Below are 26,649 nucleotides of genomic sequence, written 5' to 3'. Positions count from 1 at the left end.
GTGCGTCGACGCACCGGGCCCGGCCGGGAACGCCGCCGCGCGCCGCAGCGGGACCTCTGCCGCCGCGGGCCCGGGCCGGGCGGCGGTCATGGCCTCGGCGGCTGTGGAGAGCTTCGTGAGCAAGCAGTTGGACCTGCTGGAGCTCGAGAGAGACGCGGAGGTCGAGGAGCGCAGGTACTGGGTGGGCCGGCCGGGATTTGCCCTTCTGCCCCCTGAGTCCCGCCCGCGGAGCTGTGTGTGTGTGTGTGTGTGTGTGTTTGCGGGGGGGGGGGGGGGGCTCGGCCGCCTCTGGAGATGCGACCCTGTCGCCTCCCGGGCGGCCGTACCGGTTTGGGGCCTTCAGGAAGCCCTTTCTTCTTGGCCTGGAGCCCCCACCCCCGAACTTCCAGTCCCAGGCCTTGCCCCTGCCCCCAGCGCGTCCTCAGCCCTTCTCTCTTTCGGGGCCGGGCGGGTGGGAAAGCGCGACGATGCGGCCTCCTGGGCCCTGGTCTGGGTAGGGGACGGGCCTGGCTTTGGGCGGGGGGTGAGGGGGTGGGGGAGGTGGGCCTGGCTTTGGGCAGGGAGTGGGCCTGGACCTGGGCCAGGCGGGGGGAGGGGGGGAAGGGGGGAGTGGGGAGTAGTGGGGGGGGGCAGGGGGTGGGCCTGGGCCTGGGCGAGGGGGGGTGGGGGGTTGTAGGCCTGTCTTTGGGCAGGGAGTGGACCTGGGCCTGGCACCCGGGGGAGTGGGGGAGGTGGGCCTGAGTGGGGGAGGTGGGCCTGGCGTTGGGCAGGGGGTGGGCCTGGGCCTGGGTGGGGAGTGTGGGGGGGTGGAGGGGTGGGGGAGGTGGGCCTGGCTTTGGGCACGGAGTGGGCCTGGACCTGGGCCTGGGCGGGGGGGATGGGGGGGGTGGGGGTGGGGGAGGTGGGGGCGGTGGGGGCGGTGGGGGAGGTGGGCCTGGCCTTGGGCAGGGAGTGGGCCTGGGCCTGGGCCTGGGCAGGAGGTGGGCTTGCCTGGACCGTTACTTCCAGCTGGGCACACTCATGCTGTGTGTGCGGAAAGGGCTGTGCAAGCTGGGATGGAGACCAGCTCCCCCTGGGGAGGGTGAGGCTAAGGCTGGCTCTGGGGACAGGTGGTGCCTGAGCAGAAAAACAGGAGTGAAGATTTCCTGGATAGAAGAGGAAGGAGAGGAGCCTTGAGGAGCCTTCCTGGATGAGATGGGAGGGCAGCCTTGCACCTGAGGGTGCGTGCCATAGAGAGCCCGGCTTGCTTCTCAACGCGAATATTCACTTAGCTGAAGAAGTAACAGCCAGGGCTTATGGAGGCTCACTGTAAATGCTCTTTCCAGACCCTCGTTCCTTCAAACCTCAGTGTTCTTCTCATTTGGTGCCCGAGGAGGCTGTGACAGAGCGGTTCAGTCACTTGCTCAGGGTAACAGGTGGAGTCAGGACCGGAGGCTAGGAGTCTGATTCCAAGGTCTGCACTGCAGACATCGATGGGCTTTGCTTTGTGTGTGGCTGTGTGACTTTGCAGGCTACGTCTCTGAGCCTTAGAGCCACCTCGCCTATGAAGTGGGATTATTCCCACCTCATGGGTTTGCTGTGAGCACAAGATGGCCTGCTGTCAGGCGCCCAGCTCAGTGCCGGGCGCAGTGAGCACCCACAGAAGGGTAGGCATCGGTCAGATTGAGAAGGGTCTTGGGGGTGAGCTTGTGTTATATTCCGTATGCAGAGGCCGGCTCTCCGCACAGGTAAGAGGGTGGGGTGTTCACCTTAGAAATAAAACAGCCAGTTCCTCTCCTAGCAAGATGGGTTTATTCATAACAGCAGAGGATTGCAGTTCTGGACATGGAATCTGTGGCCTAAGCTCTAGGCTAGTGCAACCAGGGAAGGGGAGGACCTTTATTTTGTGGAGGAAGGAGTTGGGAGGGGTCGTTTCGAACTGAAGTCCGTTACAGAAGGGGCACGAGTTCGGGAAGACGGCCGCTTCTCGCTGGCTGCGTCCAGGGGTAGTGGATTTCTTGTAGGAGTTGCAGGGTGCATCATTCCTGTTGTGGGATGGTCTGGCCCCTTTGCTGTGGGGGGTCTGTCACTGACAGTTCTGGTCGCTGACATCTGTAGGTGCAGCTCCCCCTTCTGGCCTCCCCGCTGCATTTCAGTGAGGTTTCCTCTTCGTTTTCACGGGTGGGGGGAGGGGAGGTGGGTGAATAGATTCTTGTTTTGGGTGGATTGCTTGGGTGCTGCTGCTGGGGACCGGACAGGGCAAGCCCCAGAGGTGAGGCAGTTAGGAGGCTCTGTCTAGTCCAGACGATGTAGTTGGTGTGGGTTGAACCAGGGTTATGGTGGGGAGGATGGAGGCAGAGGCGGATTCGTGAGGGTGCAGATGGCTGGGGGGGGGGGGGGGGGAGGGACGATGGACTTAGTGACAGGTGGGAACCAGGATATGCGGTCAGAGCAGAGCAGGACCAACGCGTAGCTCTACCGGCAGGAGGATGTGGGGGAGCCCGATCTCAGGGGCTTACTTGGGGTCTTACTTGGTGCCTATGCACAGATCTTTGTGTCTCTCTCCCTTTTTCCTTCCTCCCGTATGGGGGGAAATATAAGCTGGTGGGGCGTAAGTATTGAACTCTCAGTGTTGGGTATCTTCCAGGTCCTGGCAGGAAAACATCTCTCTGAAAGAGCTCCAGAGCCGAGGGGTCTGTTTGCTGAAGCTGCAGGTGTCCAGCCAGCGGACCGGGCTGTACGGGCGGCTGCTGGTCACCTTCGAGCCCAGGAGATGTGCGTCTGCCACGGCCCTTCCCAGCAACAGCTTTACTTCCGGTCCGTGCGTCTGTGACGTAGGCATATGTTGTTTACTGCTCGCCTCCCGACTGCGACTTTCGCTCTGTAAAGGCTGGGTTACGCATGGCTGATTGGGGAATACAGCATTGCGGTGAAGGCCCTTTAGTTAGATATTCGCCAGTCACGTGGCTTTTTGGCAGTCTAGGTCAGCACCGTCCAGACGGCAGCCACTGGCCACACGTGGTCATCGAACACTTGAGACGTGGGTCGCGATTGCCGCAGGCATACCGTGCACACCCGGTTGGAGATTGAGTACACAGATGTCTGGACTATCTGAAGAGTAACCTTTTTTTTTTTTTTTTTTAATATTTTATTGTTTATTTTTGAGAGAGAGAGGCAGAGCGTGAGCGGGGGAGCGGCAGAGAGAGAGGGAGACCCAGAATCTGAAGCAGCTCCAGGCTCCGAGCTGTCAGCCCAGAGCCTGACGCGGGGCTCGAACTCACGAAACGTGAGATCGTGACCTGAGCCCAAGTCAGATGCTTAACCGACTGAGCCCCCCAGGCGCCCCGGAAGAGTAATCTTTTGGAAACCTGACTACTTGTTGAAACGGTGTCTGTCATATATCGGATGAAGTAGATCATCATTAAAATAAGTCGACTTGTTTCCTGAAGATTATTTTTTTCACGGCTACTAGAAAGGGCAGAATTACGCATGACCGTCGCCGTGCGTGTCTTGGGCAGCTGGGGTACAGCACGTCTCCTTCTGTATTCCCACAGCCTCTCATGCCGAGCGTGTTCGGGGCACCCTTGGGCCGGCCCTGCCCGAGAGGAGCAGCGGCCGGGAGGAGCCGGACTTGCTCTAGAAGAGTCCGCCTTGTTTTGGTGGCGACGGGCTTTTGATTTCATATTCGGGTTTCCCAGACTCCTGCCCACGGTTGTTGGAGTGGTGGCTGGAGTTGGAGATGGGGGGACAAGGGGGGCTGCTGGCTGCAGTCCGGTCTCCCGTGTTCTTGTTAAGCGAGCTAGAGCTCACCACTGCCTGCCCGCTGCCGACGGGCCTGGGGGCGCCTTGGCACATTTCCTCCTGGCCGTCAGGGTTGAACGTCCATGCGGGGGGTTGTAAACTCTGAAAACCAAAAGTGAAAACGCATCCAGTGGCGTATACGGTTAGCAGGCATCACGGAGTGGGATCCACGAGGTTGGCGAATGGTTCGGAAATGGGAGTCAGGGAGTGGCAGTTGGGCGCGAAAGGATCCGGCTGAGAATCTGCCGCGTGGCCAAGGCTGTGGGCCAGACCCGGGTGGAGCTGTTAGTTTCTTGTCTTCGGAAGAGCAGTTTTAAGGCTCAGCTTAGAAATGTAAATTCCTTTTTTTTTTTTTAATTAAAAAATTGTTTTAATGTTTTTATTTATTTTTGAGAGAGAGAGGTGGGGGGGAGAGAGAGAGGCAGCGTGTGAGCAGGGGAAGGGCAGAGAGAGGAGGAGACACAGAATCCGAAGCAGCTCCAGGCTCTGAGCTGTCAGCACAGAGCCCGGCGCGGGGCTCGAACTTGTAAACTACGAGATCGTGACCTGAGTCGAAGTCAGACGCTTAACCGACTGAGCCACTCAGGCGTCCCTAGAAATGTAAATTCTGAGATGGATCCTATTCAGGGCACTAGTGGGGAGGTCACGGTAGAGACGGGGTCCTCTGTGCTCAGCCCCATGGGCGCACAGACAGAACTGGACTCTGCCCCTGGGGGATTGTTGCCACCTGCTGTCTGTCTTTATAAAGTTGGGGAGAACACAGAGAAAAGGTTTAAGGTGCGGGTGAAGCTCATTGCTTGAAGAAAAACAGCGCGGGGTCAGTGCGTCTGGTGCCAGGTTGACCTGGGGCACACACTTTCAGACATGGAATGAATGGGATGTAAGCGTGTGGGTGGCTCTGGCTTTATCTCAGAGTGGAGTCTGTTTTGGTCGGAATGTCTCCCCTTCCAGGTGATGAAAACCCAGGCCACGCTGGCTTGGGCGAGAAAGATTGCGTTGGTTGTGATGCTAGAAGGTTGGCTTCAGGGCCCACGGGAGGTCGCTCGGACTTCTCTCCGTTTCTTGGCTTTGCCCTGTCCTGGGGTGGCTTCCTTCTCAGGCGACACAGGATCGCAGTTATAGCCCCCATGTGCCCTCAGGGTTCTGGTCCAGCTGGACAGAGGGAGGGCCTTTTTGCCAGGTGCAAGCAATAGTCTCACTGTGTTCAGGGGGCTCACATTTGGTCCCGTGCTCATCTCTGAGCAGTCACTGTGGCCAGGGACGTGGCAGCAGTGATTGGCTGAGGTGTAGGTTGTGTGCTCCGTCCCTGGCATCAGGGAAGCCCCTCAGAGTCACCCGGCGGGTGGGCGAGTCACCCGACAGTTACTGTGGGAAGTGGGGAAGTCCGTACTTGGGTGGGCAGCAGATGACCTCTGTCCCCCCGTTGGTGCTCACGTTCTGCCTGGAATGTTCTCCTCTAGATGTGCTCGTGGCCCCCACTTCGTTCAGGGCCCATCCTGCTTACCTGTGGCCACTCAGGGGCCCTTGCCATACCCTGTTTCTAAAATGACACGCTGGGGCGCCCGAGTGGCTCAGTCGGTTATGCATACAACTCTTGATTTCCGCTCAGGTCATGATCTCACGGTTCATGAGTTTGAGCCCCGCGTCGGGCTCTGTGCTGCCGTTGCGGAGCCTGCTTGAGATTCTCTCTCTCCCTCACTCTCTGCCCCTCTCTCACTTGTGCATGCCACCTCTCTCTTTCTCTCTTTGAAAATAAAAAAATTAAAAATAAATAAAATGACACCCCCGTCCCTCTCCATCCCCTCCTGGGCTGCATAATACCTTGAAACCTCCAGTGCTGATACGTGTGTCTTATTTCTAATTGGACCAGCGCCTAGAACAGTGCCTAGCACAGAGTAGGCACTTCAAAAGGTTTTATCGACTGGCACGTTTGTCCTAATTTTTTTGTTAAAAAATTTTTTAAAATATTTATTTTTGAGAGAGAGATTGAGAGAGAAGGGGACATAGGATCCGAAGTGAGCCTGGTGCTTACAGCAGAGAGCCCGATACGGGGCTCGAACTCATGAACTATGAGATCATGACCTGGGCTGAAGTTGGACACTTAACTCACTGAGCCACCCAGGTGTTGTCCCTGGCGTGTCTGCTTTAAATAGTTCATTGATCTCAAGTCAACTTTTGTACGTAATTTAGATGTCAGTTAAACTTTTTTACTGCTATTGATTTCATTTCTAAAGAAAGTTAACAGGGTATTTGAAATAATGCTGGAATTTATCATAGAAAATAATTCACCGTTTAACTTGGCTCAGTGTTTGTATAACCGGAGTCTCTGTTCCTGCAGGAGATATAGTGGGTCTGTATGACGAAGGCGGTCAGCTGGCCACGGGGATCCTGACCCGGATCATGCAGAGATCGGTCACAGTAGCCTTTGATGAGTCCCATGATTTCCAGCTGAGCTTAGACCGAGAGCGTGCCTACAGACTGTTAAAACTCGCCAATGACGTCACTTATAAGCGGCTGAAAAAGTAAGGGCGAGTGAGCCTGGGAATCACATGTTCTTTTTCCTTTAACGTGGCTCACTCACCCTGGCCGCCTGTCCTGTGGTGGAAAGGAGTGCAGTCGAGTTGAGTCTGGAGTCGTTCGGTGCCCCTCCCAGGGGGTGGTGGCTGCAGGTGGCTGTGCTGGGACAGGGGCTCGGGCACTGAATCAGTGGCTGGTTTTCACCCAGCTCCTAATTCTCGTTTTTCTCCCTGGGCAGAGCTCTCATTACCCTAAAGAAGTATCATTCTGGCCCCGCGACCTCCCTCATAGAGGTCGTCTTCGGTGGATCACCCCCCAGTCCTGCCAGTGAAACACGTAAGAGCCTTTTCTTCCCCGGTCGACGAGATCACTCCGGAAATACTGAGAGCAGAGTGAGCTGGGGTGTTTCAGCAAGAGGTTGAGGATGTACGGTTGGAGGGAATCTCTGTGTCTTGTTTTAAATTTCTTTGAGTGACTCACGTGAACCGGACTGTCCAGCCCTCGGTGCCAAGAAGCAGCTCGTTCCATCGACTTTCCAACGTTCTTTCGAGTGTTCCTAAATACATCGTTTTAAAATGTGAGGATGTTCTAGCTCAGTGATCCACGAAAATACGTGATGGCTGGGTATAGCGTTTGCCCAGTAGTATTTTTTGTTTGTTTGTTTGAAAAGTCTCCGTTCTAAGTGCATTTTGTTCCTTTTTCGGCATCTTTCAAGCTGCACGTGTTCTGGTCTTTTCTACATACAGACACACGTACACGCACACGCTCCCCTTCCTCGCCTGCACTTTCTCATACCCCTCAGTGGTCTTGAAGAGCCTCAGTTTTGAGGGGGCTTGTTGCCTCCCCAAGCACCGCCCGTGATGTCACCCTCGTCCATCTCCTGACTCGGCAGCGCTCGGTCTGTCCCTGCCGCCTGGGGTGGCGGGGCTCATTCACGCCCTCGTGATGCCGTGCCAGTAGCCTTTAAAGATGTGGCTGCCATATGGTACTTCTCCAGATTCTGAAAGCACTCACGTCTCAACGTTTTATTCTGTCACCTATTTATCGAGAGGCTGCTATGCGCGGGAAAAACTGAATTAGAAGTTTATTTGCCGTGTTTTAAGGAGCAGGCTATGTGGTGGTTATGGCAGGTGTCCCTGAGGAAAAGGGATGCGGTTCCAAGAGGTGGGGCGCGCTGGGACTTCGGGTCAGGTGATCGCTGCTGCTTGCCAAGCTGGTTTCAGTCTGGCCTGCCTCGACCAGGGCGCTGTGCCCGGGAGCTGTGCTCACTCAGGGGTCGGGTGCCCTGCGGCGGGCGCTGGGGGCAGAGCTGGACGCCCAGGGCCCGCTCTCGGAGCACATGGCACACGAGGGAGATACTTGGCGGTGGCCGGAGGCCGCGTGTAAGCGAACGGGCGTGGCTGGGTTCCGGTGAGACCGGACGGCTGAAAGCGGGCAGCAGGCTGGCTGGGGCCCGTGGTCCACAGCCTGCCGCTTCCTGTTCTGGGAGGAAGCTTTTGGAGACAAAGCAGGTGGGTTCTGTGTTGACGGGCTGATGCCCGGGGAGACCCAGGAGGCTGGTGCGCGCTTCCTTCCACCCGCGCCGTCTGCAAGGAGGAGGCACCGGGGGGTGCGGGGCCCCAGCCTGACCGTGTTGCCCCTCCCGCAGAGCCGCCGCCGTTCTGTAACACCTCCCTGGACGCCTCCCAGAAGGAAGCCGTCTCCTTTGCGCTGTCCCAGAAGGAACTTGCCATCATCCACGGGCCTCCCGGCACTGGGAAGACCACCACTGTGGTCGAGATCATCCTTCAGGCTGTGAGACGGGGCTTAAAGGTGGGCGTGGGCGCCAGAGCCCCGACAGGGCGAAGGGGTTCCGCGTGCCCGGCTCGCGGGTGCTCAGCAGTGTCCTCGCCTGCGCTCTGGGGTTGGTCAGGAACGTTCCCGAGCGTGGACTGATTGGGCGTGGGGCTGGGCCCTGGCGGATCTCCGACAGCTGCAGGGCGCCTGGGAAGGGCACACGCTCGGGAGCATCGGTCCGCAGGGTCCCGCTCGGCGCGCCTGCTGTGCCCGCGCTGTGCGCAGGTCTGTCCGTGCCCTCAGGAGCTCTGCGGTTGGTCGGGGGAGACAGACGTGTTGCCGTTAACGGGCGCGCTGCCCGTGTGTGGTGCCCAGGTGACTGATTTCCCGAGATGTGGAACAGGGTGATTGTATGCTGTTATTCACGCACGTTTTCAGTGGTCCCGACGGGGTCTTTTGTCCTCGTGTGCATCCACGTGAGTCCTCGTGGGTTCTGAGCCCGTGGAAGACTTTGGAAAGTCTTTCTCGTTTAGACACGTCAGATGGTGATGAGAATTAGAGCGATGATGGTCAACGTTTGACTTTTTACGACGCAGTTCTCCTGAGCGCTCTCTGCGTGTTCGCTCAGGTCGGGGCAACCCTGGGTGCTGGGGACCGTTGGCACCCCCAGGTCCCAGAGGAAAGCAGGCACTGAGGTCCTGTGCCCCGGTCACAGTGCGTGGCAGGGTCAGGATTGGAACTCGGCAGACACGCTCCCCAGAGCCTTTGCTCCGTACCTCACGCTTCTCCGCAAGGCAGAGCTGCCGTCGAGAGCGTAGGGAGGTCTGTCACTTGGTCACAGGGCTGTCCGGTGGCTTCCGCCAGGTGAGTGGCACTTGAAAACTGGATGAATGACCATTCGCTGGTGGGAAGCAGGTCTGGTGGTTTGATCAGATGCCTTCCGTTTCCATAAACGGTGAAACAGGACACGTTCGTGCTCACGCTCGGGCCCCCGGTGGGAGTGAAGGCGATGGGGTGGGGGTTGGGGGGGGGGCGCCTGCCACCGAGGCTTGTGTGTGTGCGGGGGGGCTCTCCTCTCCACCTCCTCTGCCAGCTGCCACGTGCTGCTTTTTGTTTTTAAAGTTTATTTATTTTGAGAGAGAGAGAGAGAGAGAGAGTGCGTGCGTGCCCGTGAAGGGGAGGGGCAGAGGGAGAGAACCCCGGAAGGCTTCTCACTGTCAGTGCAGAGCCCGATGCGGGGCTGGAACTCACGAACCGTAAGATCGTGACCTGAGCTGAAATTAAGGGTCGGACGCTCGACCTCCTGAGTCTCCCAGGAGCCCCCGCCACCTGTGTTTCATGGTGGAACTTCAGGTTTTTCTTTGCTGATGGAAGGCACTACAGGAGAGTTCTAGACGCAAGATTGAGCCCATCAGAAAGATTTTTCCCTCGTACCACTTTGTGAGTTGATAAAGTGATTTCATTGGTAAGAAGCTGGATGCTTCAAACCTGATAATTTCAGAGGACACTTTAATCTTTGAGTCCTTTTTTTCCCCCAGTTGCCAATTATTTAACATTTTTGGTATTTTGGTCACTGGTAGTTGTTATTTAGAAAAACTTTTTTTTTTTTTATAATATTTTATTTTATATTTGAGAGAGAAAGAGAACGTGAGCAGGGGAGGGACAGAGAGACAGAGGCAGAATCCGAAGTAGGCTCCAGGCTCTGAGCTGTCAGCACACAGCCCGTCCTGTGGTTTGAACCCAACGAACCATGAGATCGTGACCTGAGCCGAAGTCGGAGGCTTAACCGACTGAGCCCCCCAGGTGCCCCTCAGTAGTTCTTAAGACCAAAGTTCCAGATACTGTGTCAGTCTGCGGTCATGTGTTCTTTTTAAAAAAAAAAAATACATATTTTTAAATGCTTATTTTGCATGTGAGAGTGTGTGCGCACGTGTGTGTGGGCGGGGGAGGGGCAGAAAGGAAGGAGAGAATCCCAAGCAGGCCCTGTGCTGCCATCACAGGGCCTGACTCAGGGCTCGAACTCCCGAACTGTGAGGTCATTACCTGAGCCAAAAATCGAGGGTTAGACGCTCCCCTGACTGAACCACCAGACGCCCCTGTAGCACGTGTCCTGTGGGGCGTGTCCACTCATGCTTGCGTCTGCGTGTTTATGCGTTGACACGACCTCTTGTACACGCTCCGATCCTCCTACCTTGGTCTTGGTCCGTTTTAGCGGGAACTTGAGTGGTTAAAGAAGTCACCGAACGCTAGCCTTGCTTCCCCAGGTGCTGTGCTGTGCCCCCTCTAACGTCGCCGTGGATAACCTGGCAGAGCGGCTGGCGCGGTGTCAGCAGAAGGTCCTGCGCCTCGGGCACCCCGCCCGGCTGCTGGACTGCATTCAGCAGCACTCCCTCGACGCCGTGTTGGCACGCAGCGACAGCGCCCAGATCGTCGCAGACATCAGAAAGGACATCGATCAGGCCTTCGTACGTCCCTCTGTGTGGCTTCTCATCTGAGGTCTCTCCCGGGAGACATTTCTGTCTGTGTTTCTCTCGCTTTTTTTTGGCCTCCGTCAGCTCCTCTGAGAATTTCAAACATTAGGGGGCGCCTGCGCGGCTCAGTCGGTTAAGCGTCCGACTTCGGCTCAGGTGATGATCTCATGGCTTCATGGGTTCAAGCCCCGCATTGGGCTCTGTGCTGACGGCTCGGAGCCTGGTACTTGCCTCGAATTTTGTGTCTCCCTCTCTCTTTGTCCTTCCCCAGCTCGTGCACTCCCTCTCTCTCTTTCAAAAACGAACATTTAAAAAAAATTCCAGATATCAGGATGGCCCATTAAAAAATTTTTCCCCCAAGTTTTACTAAGAAAGGAAGGGCTGCCTGTTTTTGGTAGAGACTTGTACTCGGCATCTCGTAGGGACTCGACTGTTGTCAAGGTAGTTGCGTGAGTAGGTGGGGGGTCGTCTTCAAGAGGACCTCATCGGATCTTGCTGGCTGGGTCACGTCGGCAAGAAAATACCCAGCGGCCTGAGAATAAAAATTCAAAAAATATTCATCCTCCCAGTCTCTGGTCCATTTTACACCCTCCCTGTGGAAGAGACGCAGCAGGCAGTGGGTCAGGCGGAGACGTGTTTCTTCTTGCAGTTGGGGCTCTGGAACTCCGTGGTCCTGTGACTTAACGTCCGCTCGGTTTGCTCACTGTCAGCCGGCCTCACGGCCTCACGTTGGCGTGGCCTCCTCCGTGTCCCCGCCCCACAGTGCTGTGAGTCAACCTTCCCGCGGGCCTGCGGGATAGTGGGATGGCGCACGGGATGCCAGCGTGGGCCCAGCAGAGGTGGGGACGAGTTGAAAACATGTCATTCAAGGGTACAGGTGGCGTGGGAATGTGCAGCGATGGTATTTCCTCCGTTGCAAATGCGGATGATTTCACTTCTTGTTCCTGTTTAATCAGTGCTTTCGGGATCTTCTCCGTAAGGGAGGCGCAGTAAAACCCCTCTGCCAGCCCTGGAAACCCTGTGCTCCAAAGCAGAAACCACAGATAAGGAAGGATGTCTTTTTTAGTATTGCAGGAAGTTGGGGCTTAGCTAAGCATTTTATGGGCCCGGGAAGAGCTGTTACTCCCTTGGCAGATGTGGAGTGGAAACTGGCGTGCAGCCTCTCCTCTGTAAGCAGCGAAAAACCCAAATCCTGGGCTGGCAGGTGCTCTTCGTTGCACGGGCGTGTGTGGCAATTCCGTGCAGGGTCGGGCAGGGCCCAATTTCCGGTTTTGTGTGAGCTTACAGTTCAAGACACCATCTGCTTCGAGGACCTGGCCTTTGTCTCTCTGCCTCTGCCGGTGCAGGTGACAGCAGCTGTAAGGCCACAGAGGGCGTCAGGTGCTCGGTCACCTGCGTGTATCTGTTTGCTCCGTCGAGAAAGGTTTTTGACATCTTAGTGCCCCTCAAGGAACTTCACGCGGTGGACCCGCTGGTTGTAAACAGAAGCGCTTTGGGAGCGAGAAAGAGCTAAGCAGGTGCAAAGTCATGTCCAAATACTTACGTTTTCTTGGCTTTCCTTTGTAGTTGAAGAACAGGCAGACCCAGGATAAGAGAGAGAAGAGTAGTTTCTGGAACGAAATCAAGCTGTTACGGAAAGAGCTGAAGGAGAGGGAGGAGGCCGCCATGCTGGAGAGCCTCAGGTCGGCAGCCGTGGTGCTGGCAACGAACACAGGTGAGGGGGGCGTGCGCCCCGCTTCCGGGGGGCCCCCTTGACGGAGGCGCGGTTCCTCCCACGGGCTGCGGGGGGCGGGTTTGCATAAAACCGTCCGTCGGTGTCGGGTAGGGTTCCCAGGGAAGGCTTCGGGCCTGCGGTCTTCCTGTAAGGACGTTTCTCGAATCGGTACGGGGGCGCCCACATTCCTGCTCGTGGAGCCAGCTGGCGTCTTCCAAGGAATCTGTTCGTTGAGTCTACGTGATTGCATTTGTAGGTCTAGCGTTCACTCTTTCCCCTTCTTTGACAGCGTGTAGCATCTCGGGCGACCTCACTTGTTTCCTTCCTGCTGTCGGTAATTTGACACTTTGTCAGGACAGTGATTAGCGGGGGCGTCCGGGCTGTGCAGGCCCGAACCCGCCTTCCAGCAAGTATCGTAGAGTCAAGTGCCTCCAGGGGCGCCTGGGTGGCTCAGTCAGTTGGTTAAGCGACCGACTTCGGCTCAGGTCATGATCTCGCGGTCGGTGAGTTCGAGCCCCAAGTAGTTGTCAGTCTCCATAACTGCAGGAGCAAATTCCTTACAAAAAATCGCTATGTTATATTAAGGTATACATATAACATCCCATAGGTTGTGTTTCGTGGTGGGTTGAGCGCCTGACTTCAGCTCAGGTCGTAATCTTAACGGTTCGTGGGTTCAAGCCCCATGTCGGGCTCTGGGCTGACAGCTCAGAGCCTGCCTCTGCTTCTGTGTTTCTGTGGAGAACCTAACTAACACAGGGTTTAGTTGGTTTAGTAGCCACTGGGTGGCCCAGCTGGTTGAGCGTCTGGTCTCGGGAGCCGTCCTGTGCGATACAGGCGGTGCCCACGTTTGTAGATGAGAGAGGTTCAGGGTTGGGGGCCCTGCCCGGGCTCACTGCTGTCTGTGGGGGTTGGCGCGGGGCCCGGGTCATCCTCACACGTGAGCTCTTGCCACGGCACTGCTGTTCCGAGGAGGAGCCGGGGCTGTGCTTTCGTGCCGTCAGACACACGGAGGCTTCCCCCTGGATGGACGTTCAGTTTACTGTTCGGTACGTCTGGGAGAGCAGCAGAGAGGGGAATTAATTAAGCTCGAAATTCAGAAAATGATACAGGAATAATACTTAGAAAAGAGACACCCTTCCGGGGACTTGGGCCCAGACCCAAGGGGGAGATCGATTCTGGCGATTGGACTGTGGGAGTGGCCCTTGGCCAGGGGGCCAGTGCTCACACTTAGACGCAGGTGGGCCGGAACGGGAGGTTTCTCGTGACCTTCCCCGTTTTTATTTTAAGACGCCCAGTGCTTCTCACACAGTCTTCATGCCAGGCTGGGTTCTGAAACCCCCGGCCCGTCGCGGCCTCGTCCGGCGTGGGTGCGGCCTCTGGCACCTTCTGTGAAGGCTCACGGTTCCGATTTCCACCAGGCGCTTCTCCCGACGGCCCTCTGAAGCTGCTGCCCGACGGCCACTTCGACGTGGTGGTCATCGACGAGTGCGCCCAGGCCCTCGAAGCCAGCTGCTGGATCCCCCTGCTGAAGGCCGGGAAGTGCATCCTGGCCGGAGATCACAAACAGCTGCCGCCCACCATCGTGTCCCCCAAGTAAGACCCCTGCCCGCGGCGCTCCTCGGCCCTCACCCGCCACCCCTTCCGTCTCTCCTTGGGCGCAGCGGCCCTGACGTGCCCTCCTGCACGTTCCTGATGACAGCCCCTCGCGCCCGTTTTTTTTTTTTAGTGTTTATTTTTGAGAAAGAGAGTGCGCGCGTGAGTGAGCAGGGGCGGGGCAGAGAGACAGGGAGACATCGAATCCGAAGCCGGCTCCAGGCTCTGAGCCGTCAGCACAGAGCCCGACGTGGGGCTCGATCTCATGAGCTGGGAGATGATGACCTGAGCCGAAGTCGGACGCTTAACCCACTGAGCCACCCGGGCGCCCCAAGCCCTAGCACCCGTTTTATTGCGCGTACTTGTTTAGAGGTCAGGCGATCCCACCGTGTGCTCCTGAGGTCGGGGGTCGTGGCCGCCACACCGCCTGTCCGTAGCGTCAGCACCCGGCGCCGTGGCCGGTCGTGCTGGTGGCACGGAGCTTCTCTGGCGAGACCGGCGGGCTGACGTGCCCGTTCCTGCCAGGCGAGCCTTCCTGAGCCGAGGGAGGCGCCCCTGTGGGCGGGCCGGCTGGCCTCCGGGTTCGTTGGCGCACGGCCTGGCACGGGTTCTTCCAGTCCTGACCTGTAGGCGCGTCCTTTGACCTGGGCCACAGGGGGGTCTCTGTAGAGACACAGCGGTCCCTGCCGTTGCCGAGCTGCACTGGTCTTGCCACCCCTCCCGCACCGCTTCGGCCACACCGGCCTCTGTCCTTGCTGTCCCCGTCCGGACGGCTCCTTTCCGGACCCTGGGTGGCCATGCCCTCCCTCCACTCAGTACTTTCTCAGATGAGCCCACTTCGCGGGCTCCCGTGACCACCCCGCCTCAGCGCGTCCCCACTGCCGGCGGGTCCCTGCCCACCCCCCGCCACAGCACGTCTCCACCCCCTGCGGGTCCCTTGTTACAGCTGCGCGTTCCTGAGCGCGCTCTGGCGGTGGTGCGTGTCTCTCTGTCCGTTCCCTGGCTGGTCCACCTAGAATGGAAGTCGTGTGCAGCCGGGACCACAGCCAGCACGTGGGTATCTCTGACCCAAGCGCGTCTCTAAGTGCACCCGGGACCGTGGCCGCTCCAGCCACCCCCGAGGCGGGGGGACAGGAGACTCCCAGAGCCCGGTGCCAGGGCTCTCCCTGCACGCAGGGGGCTTTCTTCTTGTCCCCCTGCTGCCTGGGCCCGGCCTCTCCTTCGGGGTGAGTGTGGACGGGCCGCGCTTGACCGCGGGACGCTCCCTACTTGTTCTGAGGTCCAGCAGCCCTCGGAGATGTGGGGGATGTGCCCGCACCACGTCTGTAGGGTCGAGCCTTGCTGGAGGGGGGTGTGGCCCCCGGAGCTGGGGGGCGTCAGGTCAGGATCCCTCAGAGAGAGAGGGCGTCCCATCCACGCGGTGTGGCTGGCAACCGGGGACTGCGTTTGGGAAGTTGGTCCTGGCCGGGGAACGGCCCCCGCGGTGGGAGTCAGCGTGCAGACTGCAGGACAGGAGCGGTCTGTTCCGGGGTCCCGGGGGTCCTTGAAAGACCGCGTTGTCCTCCACAGGCCTTTGTGGGGAGGACGTCTGGGGCTGTGCCCTTGGGAGCAGGGACCCTCTGTGTCTAGGGGGCAGAGTGTCAGGGGGACACGTGCTGGGTGCTTCCGTGTTTGCCGTTGGGACCGGTAACCTCTTCACTCGCGTCTCTGGCGTCGTTTTTGGTGGACGCCTTTATCACAAAAGGTAAAGCGCGAGATCTTACGAGCTTCCGGGGAAGGGCCCCCGAGCTAGAATGAGCAAGCGTCCCCTGGTTTTAGTGTCACCCACGCGGCGAGAGCTGTGGTTAAGACGGCGACTCCGGAGATCGCTGGCTGGGCGGCCTTGAGCTGCTCCCTTCACCTCTCTGGTCGCACTCTCCTCCTAGGGAAGGGGCAAGCGCGGCGGTGACCCCCGCCTCAGGTTTTGTGGGCGTTAGGTTGACAAGTATCAGGGGTGCAGAGCGGCACCCGGGACGCAGGAAGCGCCCAGCACGTTAAGCTGCGGTTGTGCTTAGCAAGGGATTACTTGCGGCCGAGGGTACCGGCTGTGGAAAAGTTTACCCGTAGCAGCTCGCTGTTGCCGCTGCGCTAGATCACAGACGCGGACGAGGTAGGTTTGCGCGGGTTCGTCGTTCCGCGGTTCCGGAAATCAAAAGTCCGAAGGCTTCCTCGGTGGGTTCAAATCCAAGCGTGGGCAGGGACGGGTTCCTTCTGGAAGCTGCGGGGGAGGATTCACTTGTCGGCCTCTTCCAGCCGGCAGAGGGGCCGCCCCCTTCCCTCGGGGCCCCTGCGGAGCCCCCCCCCCCCGGCAGCGACTCCCGCCCTCCGGTCCCGTCTTCTCTGCCCTGACCCTCTGAGGAGGAGCCCGTGGCGGCCCCGGGCCCACCTCAGCTTCGCGCTCGGAGGGTCACACGTTCGCAGGTCCCGGGCTCGGGACCCGGGCTTCTCTGGGGGCCGGTGTTCAGCCGAGCACGCCCTTCACTTTAGGCGGGGACTGGGGCGGAGCCGGGTCCCGAGGTTTGGGGGCCGGTGTCAGGCGGGACGGGGGGGAACCCAGGCGCCCCTTCCCGGTTCCTCTCTCGGGGCAGGGCTGCGGCGGCGGGCCTGGCGCGCAGCCTGATGGAGCGCCTGGCGGCGGAGCGGGGCGCGGGCGTGGTGCGGACGCTGACGGTGCAGTACCGCATGCACCGGGCCATCATGCAGTGGGCCTCCGAGGCCCTGTACCACGGGCGGCTCACCGCCCACCCTTCCGTGGCGGGCCACCTCCTGCGGTGAGTGACCCGCTCGTGCCCTCCCCGGCCCGCCCTGCCGGGTCCTCGTGCCCCGGAGTCCCCTGTGTCCCCCGAACCACGCGCTGTGAAGACTTCAGAGGCGCCCCCGAGGCCGGTTTCCGGGAGGGGGGAGGGGGGGAGGGGGGGAGGGGGGGAGGGGCCTGGCCCTGGGGAGCTCCAGCGGGGGCCGCTCGGTCTCCGGTGCTCCCGGGGCTCCTCGTCCTCCAGAGGGAAGGGCCCGCACCAGACGGGGCGAAGGGAAGCGTCAGTCCTGTCGGGAGGGCCCCGGCTCTGCTTCGTTGCCCTGGCCTCACGTGTTCAGTGTCCGCCCGCGGTGCAGGGACCTCCCCGGGGTGGCCGCCACGGAGGAGACGGGCATCCCCCTGCTGCTCGTGGACACGGCCGGCTGCGGGCTCTTTGAACTCGAAGAGGAGGACGACCAGTCTAAGGGGAACCCTGGTGAGCCTGCTGGGCAGGGCCAGCCTTTGGGTTTGGACGGACCCTGAGCTCCTCTGTGTGGACAGCAGAGGGCCTGCGATTGTGGACCTTAGCGGGGAGGTGGGGGGGTCCCCCGGTGAGCTGCGGGGTTCCGGCCGGATGGGAGCGCGCGGTGCCCTTCTCGGCGGGTGGTGCTGCTTCGGCGAAGGAGCCGGCCCGGGAGGGTGAACGGGGTGGTCCCTGCTCCCCCGAGGTCCCAGCCCGCCGGCTTGCACCCAACGTCACGGGGCCCACGTCCTTGCCGGCTCCAGCCGGCCGGCCTGCGACCCGGCAGTGCCCCAGGCCGACGCTGGGTCCGCTGGCCGGGGCGGGCGGAGTCCTGAAGAAACCGGCACCAACGAGGGCGTGACCTGGACCCGCGGCCTGCTTGCTCCCCAGGCGAGGTGCGTCTCGTCAGCCTGCACGTCCAGGCCTTGGTGGAGGCTGGCGTCCGAGCGAGCGACATTGCCGTCATCACACCGTACAACCTCCAGGTGCGAGAGGGCCCCCTCTGCCGGTGTCCCCGGGCTGCGGCTGACGGGAAAGGGGTGATTCACGGTCTCTTCTGACTGCAAACTCCAGGTGGAATCGACCACCTCACGACCGGATCCGGGGCTCACGTGACCTCAGCAAGAGCCTCTGTCCGTCCGTCCGTCCGTTTTACTTGCTCTAACTTGTCTGCCCTGCCCTGATGTCAACCTGCTTCCCTGGTTGGCTTTGTTTTCTGGCCAGCTTCCCGGTAGCCCTGTCCGGGGGCGCGGTCCTTACGGGGCGGCCCCGGGGACCGCCTGACCCTCCACGGCATCTCCCACAGGGTCTCAGCTTTGAATCTTCCGTGTCGGGCTCGGGTCCCCATCCCTGAGCTGCTTGCCGTGGCTGGTGCGGGGTCCTTGCCCACCTCTGGGCGGGGGCGCTGGCTGTGCTTCCTGGGACGAGCGTGGGTGGACAGGAAGATCGGGGTGCCGCCTGGAGGAGGGGTGGGGGTGGGCCAGCAGAACGACCCGTGCTCACTCCTTTCTTTTCTGCTCACGTCTTCTGTCTCGGCGCCTATGGGCTTATCAGCAAAGCCCGTCTTCTTTGGTGGGAAAGACGCGGCCACGGCAGGGTGTCGTGGGGTCCGTGGGCGGGCTGCCACCCCTTCCCGGCATGTGGACACCACACCAAAGGGCGTCTGAGGCAGGTGGCTGTCGTGAGCCAGAAGAGCTGGTGTGATGTCAGTGCTGGGGCGTGGGTCACGTCCGACCTGTTCACAGCGCTGCCTTGTGCATTCACGGACACCTGTCGGACAGCGGCTCCGGGGCTCTGCAGGGCTTCCGTGCAGTGGTTTTGGTTCTGCAGGCTGAGGCCCTCGGCGGAGTCCAAGGGCGGAGTGTCGGGGCCGCCCCGGCCTGAGCTGCGATGGGGACGCGGCCTTGCTTGGTGTTCCAGGTGGACCTGCTCAGGCAGAGCCTCGCTCACAGGCACCCCGAGCTTGAAATTAAGTCGGTCGATGGCTTCCAAGGCCGAGAGAAGGAGGCTGTGGTCCTGTCCTTCGTCAGATCCAATAGGAAAGGTACGTGGGGCTCAGCAGACTCCTCTGGGGAAGCACAGAGGAGGGTCATCCGGGGGGTGCGTACCAGATTTCTGCTCCAGGCTGTGCAGGGCGGTGCGAGTGTGGCCTCCGTGAGCTCAGCATCGGGTGAGAGGCGGGCGAGAGAGCCGGCAGGCGTGGGGTGCAGTGAGGCCCTGACCGGAGCCGCCGGGGCCGGGAGGATCCCGAGGGGCTGCCTGTGAGCTGGGTGTTATGGGGGGTGGGGGGTAGGGCAGAGCTGGAGGCTGAGCAGCGTGCAGGTGCGGGTATGCTTGGCCCACCTGGCATCCTGCCCCGGGGGCGGGCGGCGGGGCTGAGGCACAGAGCCTGGCTTTTGGCCTCAAGGTGAAGTTGGCCTCAGGGCCTGGTGTTTCTGCCACTGGGGCTTGTGGGTCCTCCGTGTGGAGGGCGTGTGGGACCCTGAAAGGGCTTATGTGGGCTCTGTAAGGCGCTTTCAGTGGAAGGTTGAAGGCAGACAAGAGAGGTGGGGTAGACGGGGGACGGGGGAGAAGCCACTGGAGAATCCCCCTCGCTTTCCCGGGTCTCGGCTGCAGCCACCCCCTGGGCTGGGCGGAGGGAGGAGCCCGTACTTGGAAGTGACCGACGGTTTGGGGGTCCCACACCCGGACCGGGTGCCGTGGAGCCAGACCTGGGAAGCCGGGGTCGGGCAGCGGGGAGTCTGCGCAGGCCTGATGTCCCGGCGGTCGCCGGAGGGGGTGTTGGCTGATCCCCGCGGTGGGCAGAAGCGTTGATTTCCTGTTCCTCGGTCTCGGGTCTGCTCGGCCACTCACCGCGGCCTCGTTCGCAGGCGAAGTGGGCTTCCTCGCCGAGGACCGGCGGATCAACGTGGCCGTCACCCGCGCTCGGCGCCACGTGGCGGTCGTGTGTGATTCGCGCACCGTTAACAGCCACGCCTTTCTGAAGACCCTGCTGGATCACTTCACGGAGCACGGCGAGGTGCGCACGGCCTTTGAGTATCTCGATGACATCGTCCCTGAAAACTACTCCCACGAGAGTTCCCAGGGCCACGGCCAAGCTGGTGCGAGGCCCCGGGACCCGGCCGCGGCTGCCGGGAAGCCTCCTGGAAGCCGGCCGCGGGAGGGGGTCCAGGAGGCCCGGGCGGCCGCCGGGCTGCAGCGGAAGACGCCTGGCGGGAAGCCCTCGGGCCCTGAGGTCGGGTCTCAGCCCAGCCTCGACGGAGGCGGCCTCTGCCCGGAGGCCGCGGACGGCGGAGACCGCGCGGACCGCTTCAGGGCCGAGATAGCGGAGTTTGTGGCGAGTGAGAACACGCGGCTGGAGTTTCCCGCGTCCCTGAACTCACACGACAGGATGTGGATCCACCAGATAGCGGAGGAGCACGGGCTGAGGCACGACAGCACCGGCGAAGGGAAGAAGAGGTTCATAACCGTGAGCAAGAGGGCCCCGCCTGCCCCGCCGCCTCCAGCGGGCGGCCCCACGGCCCCCGGCCCCACGGAGGCGGAGCCCCCTCCCGGGGAGCAGAGCGGCCGGGACCCCCCGGATCTGAAGGCTCTGCACCTGGAAAGGCTGCAGAGGGAGAAGAGCCGGCGGGAGCCGCAGGCCGAGCAGGGGCAGCGGGCCTCGCGCTCAGGGCCGCGCAAGTTACCGGAGAAGAAAAAGAAAAAAGAAGCAAAAGGTAAGCGAGTTTACCTGAGGAGAGCGCAAGCTCGGTGTCCCCTTAACGGGGGCGTTTGCCCGTTTGAAGTCCCCCACCCCATCCCCCAGAATTGGGACTTCCTCTTGGTGCCACGGCCCTGATTCCGCGTCCCGCGCCTTGTTTTTAATCGGTTAGGTGTGAGCTCCCCGAGGGCGGCGATTGGCCACAGTGGCCTCTGCCCCACCCCCGGCTCCTCAGGTGGGGCCTGGCAGGTAGGCAGCCGTCGGGGTGCAAGAGCCAGGAGGAGGGGACGAGGACTGCGTGCAGGAGCCCTCGGGCAGTTACGGACCCCCGTGCGGGCGGCAGCCTCGTTCGCTCACAGCCCAGCTCGCACGTCCGCCGTCCCGGGTCCCCATCCCAGGAAGGGGGCCGCCTGCGTCCTGCGCTGCCCCGTGGGGCTGTTTGCTCTGCCCCCGTCCCGCGCAGTGGTGGGGCATCCACGGGCATGACGTGGATTTTCTGAAGACTCTGGGTAAAGTCGTACTCTCGCTGTTGTCCTCTGAGCAGGGCCACGAAGCATTTCCTTGTTTCACTGAATTCCTGGGAGCAAAGCCGCGTGGGAATCAGAAGCGTGATTCCTGGTCTGTGAAAGCACCGCAGAGCGGGGGTGCAGCCGATGTCGTTCTGGGGGACTTAGTGGCCTCTAGGCGCCCGGCCGTGTGCTGGGGAGCGAGGTCAGCCCTGCCGCCCAGGAATGGGTGTTCTGGCAGAGGGTGGAAATGTCAGGTGCCTCCTTAAACCACGCCAAGAAGGTGCTGAGTGCCGTGCAGCTGAGTGAGGGCAGATGCTGGGACGAGATGACAGGAGGACCTGGGAGAAGGTATGTGGGGTGGTCAGTTGAGGACAGAGCATCCTGGAGAGACTTTGCCCCATGTAGGGGACGGTAGCACTGCTTAGTTTTGAAGCGTTCCTTCAAGCCGCCTCCCGATTTCGCCTTGCCGCTCAGGTCAGAGCGTGACCCAGCAGGACAGGTCCCCAGAGGCTGTGCCGAGGTCCCAGCAGCTGAGAAGCAGAGGCCAGTCTGAGCGGGCCCCTCGGGCCACGGCTGGGGGCCCCCGCGGGGAAGGGTGCCACTGAGTGATCAAGGGCTGCCTGTCCCTCTGGAGGGCTGGGGGAATGACAGGTGCTCAGGCCCGTGGTAGAAGCGGTCAGCGCTCTGTCGATGAGATCTCATTTTCCGGTTGGGGCCCGAACGCCGTCTGCCTGGTCCCTGCGGCGTGTCCCTTTCCCGAGGTTGCCAGTGAGCAGCCAGCACCTTCTCGGGCCTTCTCCGAGCTCCCCTGGTGCTGCTCCTGGGGCATCAGCACATCTGGCCCGCCTTGCCCTCCGTAGAGCTCGCCTTCTACCACGGCCCGTCCGGGGGGACGGGGAGGGGCACGTCCCCCTTCACAGGTGGCCCTGCCCGGAAGGGTGGCAGTGGCTGCAGCGGGGGCACTGGGAGGCCCTGTGGTGTGCCGGCTGCCCCCCTCCCCCGTCCCCTCCGAGGCTGACCTGGCCCGTGTACCTGGCCCTGCGGTGCGCCTCTCGTAGAGAATCTGCTCGGGGAAACGGCCGCCTCGCCTTGTCCGTGCCTGTCAGCCGCATAACTGACGAGAGCCACCTGGCTGGTGCCCCCCCCCCCCCCCCCCCCCCGCCGTGTTCCCTGCGTGTCTGTGTCTGCGTGTGCGTTTGTGGTGGGGGCGTGTGTCCCACAGAGTTACGGGTGCGTGTGACCTCGTGTTCTTTTCCACTCGTGAGCGTTCCGCAGGAACTTTCCAGGACTTGTGCGTGCCTGGTCAGGAAGCTTACGGCCCCCTGGCGCTGGGGCCCGTGACTACGCCGTGGTTCACCTGGCCGTCCCGGGTACGGCAGCGTCCGTTGGGTTTCGTTTGTGCAGTCGATGGCGTGAGGCGCGTTCTTGTCTTTAAACGTGTGCTCAGCGGAAGAAGATGTGCTTTCCAGAGGCGCTCTCCGTGGGCCGCCACTCCTTCCGGGGAGTCCGCACGGTGCTCGCACCTCCTGGCGGTGACGGTTACTAGCTCGCTGAGGAAGGGCCGCCCCGGGCTGGACGGACACCGGGCCGGACGGAGGGTCATTGCCTGTTCACTGAGCCCGAAGGCAGGAAGCTGGGCAGAGCGGCTCCGTGGGGGTGAAGGTGGGTCCAGCGGGGGGTTCTCGTCCTGCTTCTGTGTCCTTCCCCCCCGCGTGAGTGACGCTTTTCTTCCCCTAGGACACGTGGCCATAGACTTGCCCGGCGAGGAGGACTTCGACGCCCTGGTCTCGGCCGCCGTGAAGGCCGATAACACCTGCGGCCTTGCTAAGTGCACAGCCAGCGTCGCGACCCTGGGTCAGCTCTGCCTGCACTGTGGCCGCCGCTTCTGCCTCAGCCACCACCTGCCGGAGGTGCGCTGGCCCTGCTGGGGCTCGGGGCGGTGGGCGGGGGGGACGGTGGGGCCGTGTCTCCGGGGCTCGGTCCTGGCCAGATGCGCTCCCGACAGAAAGGGTAGCGGGTCACGAGCACGGAGTCTTTTAAAGCGGACACAGACCTGGGCTTCGTTTCTGACGCGTCACATTACAAACCCAGCCGGTGGGAGTTCCGGGCAGAGAGGATCTTGTTTAAGCGCGTTTGGGGTCTTTCGGTGGCATAGTAGAGGGGAGCTGGGGCCTCTGGCCCACGGTCTGAAACGGGCTGGCTGCCTGGCTGCTGCTTCATTCGTTCCTTGAGCAGGAATGGCTGGGATCTCCGCCCGGGGGGCACGGGCCGTGGGGACCTGGGTGTGAGAGCGGTGGATGGTGTCGGGTGCCGAGTGTGTGGAGGGAGGGCCTCTGGCAGCAGGGGTGGGGAGCCGGGCCGGGCAGGGCATGTGGGCAGGCCCCCGGGGAGGGGGCGCATGCATGCAGCTGGGAGCAGAGCAGGGGGCAGGGGGTCAGGGGTGGAGGCTGAGAGGGCCTGGCTCTGGAAGCTGCGGGGAGCGTTGGAGACCTGGCCGGGGTGCGGAGGAGGCCGCCGGCAAGGCTGGGAGGTCCCGGGGCCTCCCCTGGGGCGGGCAGTGGGGGGCGTGGAGGGGGCCCCTGGGCCCCTGAAGTGGTTGTAGGTGACGATGAGAAGGGGAAGGAGGGCGCACGGTGGCCCCGGGGTTTCTGGTTTGGGCCGTGGGAGGAAGGCAGTGGGGCTCTTGGAGGGAGAGGGAGGGGCGGGCACAGGGGGAGGGATCGTGGCACCTGGGGCGTCACCGTCCTGGGCCACCTACGTGGGGGTCCTCACGGTGTCCCTACGCTCTGGGTCAGGGCTTGTAGTGCTTGCCCGCAGGGAGCTCTGCTGCCTCCGACCCTGGAAAGGGCCGCCTCCCTCCCCCTCTCCCTCCCTCTTTTCCCCTCTCTCCCCCCCTTCTCCCCCCTCCCCTGCTCTCTCCCACCTCCTCACCTCTCCTCCTCCTTCACCCTCTCTCCCTTTCTCTACCCCCTCCACACCTCTCTCTCTTAACTTCCCCATCTTTTCCTCTCCTTCTCCCCCCTCTCCCCCTCTTCTCCCACCCTCCCCCTCCCCTTCTCCTTCTCCCCTGCTTCCTCTCCTTCTCACTCTTCCTCCCTCCCTTTCTCTCTTCCTCCCCCCTCCCCCTCTCCCTCCCCCTCTCTTCCCCTCCCCCCTTTTCCTCCCTTCCCCCCTTTTCTTTTCCTCCCCCTCTTCCCTTCCCTCCTTTTCTTCCCCCTCCCCCTCCCTTTCTCTTCCCCTCCCCCCCTTTTCTTTTCCTCCCCCTTCCTCTCCCCCTCCCCCTCTCTCCCCTCCCCCCTCCCCTCTCCTTCTTCTCTTCCCCTCACCTCCTCCCTCATTCTCTTCCTCTCCCTCACACCCTTCCTCCCCTTTGCCTCCCCCCCCCCCCTCCCCTGGGCACATGCACACTTTCTCCACACGCACGTGTGCAGTCTGTCGATGCCTGTTGACAAAGCGTATGGTGTTCTAGAAAGATTTTCATCCAGAATGTTTAGAAATGGCCAGATGCCAGGTTTGGGAGGCCAGTGTGCGTTACTGGCACGGCCTGTGCTGGTCCCTGGTGCCGGGCGGTGGGAGCCCGCAGGGGTGAGTGGACCGTGCGGTCCCCGTGCCGTCCGTGGAATAGCCCGTCTGAGCACGGATGCCGCTGCGGGCCGGGCCGCGAGTCTGTCTGCTCTGAGCTGCTCTGCGGGATGAGGCCCAGGGCTGGGTGGCAGGGACCTGGCCTCAGAACCCGCTCTGTCGCCTGCTCCCTTTGTGACGTGGGCAAATTCACTTCCCCTCAGCCCTCACCGAGGTGCCGGGAGGAGCAGCAGGACGGTGCTGGGTGTGGAGGAGGAGGGCCACCCGGAAGGGGCAGGAGAAGGGGACGCCCCCCGAGTGGGGAGGGGACGGGCGCGGCACAGGGGTGTGGTGGGCTGTGCACAGCGGGCTGGGTGAGCCGCTGAGCTGTCTCTTCTGGGGCCTTGCTGAGTCCAAACTGGGTCCCACCCGGCAGTTCCCAAGGAGGCAGCCTTCATTTGTGCAACGGGGAAGCACAGGCTTTCCAGAAGAAGCCGTGACTCACACACGTGGCACCGTGGCCTCGGTGCCCGGCGCTGGGGAAATGCTCAGGGGGCTCCTTCTGTCTTCCTTCTCCTTTCAAGAACAGAAGGGGTCATGTCAGAGCGTCCTCGAACCGCCGGGGCACATCATTAGCTGATGCACGTTTCGGAGCTCCTGGGACGGGCCTAGCACTGGGGTCCGGTTAGAGAAAACGGCCTGTCGCCCGGAGCAGCCTGCTCGTGCTTTGGCTGCGTGCTCGTGAAAGGCGGTGTGGCTCGCGGGGGCTCGCGCTCTGCTTCAAATGCCACTGCTGGTGGCACACACAGGTGTGATGTCCCCCTGTCAGAGGACGGCGTGGCTAAGCCGAGGGCGGGGCTGGAGGCTGGTGCGGGTGCTCCCTCCGGCCCCCCCAGCCCTGAACGTGCAGGATCTGGGTGCAGGAAGGGTAAGGAGCCCTCCAGGACCTCGTCCGGGGGCAGCAGGCAGAGTCGCGGGGCCTTTGTCCCCACATGGCTCAGCACCGACTGCTGTGTGCCCCCCAGATCCACGGCTGTGGGGAGAGAGCTCGTGCCCACGCCCGGCAGAGGATCAGCCGGGAAGGAGTCCTCTACGCCGGCAGCGGGACCAAGGACAGGTTCCTGGACCCAGCCAAGAGGGCCCAGCTCCAGAGGAGGCTGGATAAGAAGCTGGATGAGCTGACCAGCCAGAGGAAGAGTAAACGGAAGGAAAAGGAGAAGTGACGGGCTTGTGTCTTTGAAAGAACGGGTGAGGGCGAGCATGGCTGCCTTCTGCTTCCTTGTGGCTGCTCCCCGTGACAACGTGCAACCCGACCCACCTGCCTGTGCCACGGCCATGTGGGGCTCGGGGTCTGGGGGAGAAAGGGTGGGCTCTTCTAACCTGACGGGAGGGTGCCTGGGCATGTGGTCAAGGCCAGGTAGCCCTCTCCCCGGGCGTGCCCACACCCTACCTCCTCCCCCTCACTGCCAGGACCATCGCCCGGTGCATTCTCTCCTTCCCGGTCAGAACCGAACCCCCCCCCCCGCCGCCACCACCCGTCTGAATCTTGGGGTGTTGCCATGAGGGTCACTAAGTTCCGTTGGAGACGTGCCTCTGTGTCCCCTGCCCAGGTCCAATGCCCCCTCAGGCTTTGTAAAAGTAAATCCTGTCAGGGCCCGGCCGGCTTTCGGCCCATCAGAGTGAGGGAGAGCACCCGAGAACTCAGCGCGCCTGAGATGGGCTCTGAGAATGTTCTCCGGGGCGCTCCTCCCGCACGTCCCCCTGCAGCTGGCTCACCCTCGTCCGTCCGTCTGTCTCCTGTCCCCTGTGGCTGCCGTGAGCCACCCTGTCCCGCGGGCGGCAGGCACAGCTCGGGCTGCACCTGCGAGGTCTGGAGGGCCCCTCGCGTGTGGCCCGTGCGGGCCCTGTGTGGGTGGAGGTCTCTGCCAGCTGCCTTATTGAAGAGAGCCTCAGAGGCACGTCCTGTTTTAGTCCCAGGGTGTTATTTGTGTAAACGGGATAGAAATTATCTGAGAAAACAATAAAGACATACGCACATCACCCGGTGTTTGTTACGTGTTCGTGGGGAACGTGCTGTCCCGTTTGCTCACGTCTCTTTCGTGGAGCGAGGGGCCCTGAGCTCAGGGTGAGCTGTTTGCTCTCAGCTCTTGGCCTCCAGAAGGCATGAACTACACTCTGAGCGAGGAGGGGGATGCACAGGGCCACTGCGGGGGGGGGGGGGGGGAGCTTGTCC

The 26,649-nt window shown here is 61.7% G+C and overlaps 1 protein-coding gene across 5 annotated transcripts; it reads left to right on the top strand.

The window, feature by feature from the left end:
* Positions 1–5: 5 nt before the first annotated feature.
* IGHMBP2 (immunoglobulin mu DNA binding protein 2) lies at positions 6–26,456 on the top strand. Of its 5 annotated transcripts, XM_053899350.1 has the most exons (16): positions 7–174; positions 2,627–2,796; positions 6,119–6,302; positions 6,536–6,633; positions 7,946–8,109; positions 10,338–10,538; positions 12,111–12,258; positions 13,677–13,851; positions 16,479–16,661; positions 17,002–17,120; positions 17,538–17,632; positions 18,567–18,690; positions 19,517–20,362; positions 22,131–22,517; positions 22,593–22,765; positions 25,442–26,456. In XM_053899350.1, the coding sequence occupies exons 1-16, from the start codon at positions 89–91 to the stop codon at positions 25,637–25,639; spliced, it is 3,351 nt and encodes a 1,116-aa protein (XP_053755325.1). In that variant the 5' UTR covers positions 7–88; the 3' UTR covers positions 25,640–26,456. The 5 variants fall into 5 exon arrangements, with proteins under 5 accessions (XP_053755326.1, XP_053755325.1, XP_019270786.2 ...); XM_053899351.1 differs by lacking the exon at positions 10,338–10,538 and having other exon boundaries at positions 6–174; XM_019415241.2 differs by lacking the exon at positions 22,131–22,517 and having other exon boundaries at positions 8–174.
* The last annotated feature ends 193 nt before the right edge of the window (positions 26,457–26,649 follow it).

This window comes from Panthera pardus, unplaced genomic scaffold (genome assembly GCF_024362965.1).
Source record: "Panthera pardus isolate Hobbes unplaced genomic scaffold, ASM2436296v1 HiC_scaffold_12, whole genome shotgun sequence".
Taxonomy (NCBI): domain Eukaryota; kingdom Metazoa; phylum Chordata; class Mammalia; order Carnivora; family Felidae; genus Panthera; species Panthera pardus.
The sequence above is the reverse complement of the archived record's forward strand: the minus strand, read 5'-3'. Positions and strand labels throughout refer to the sequence as shown.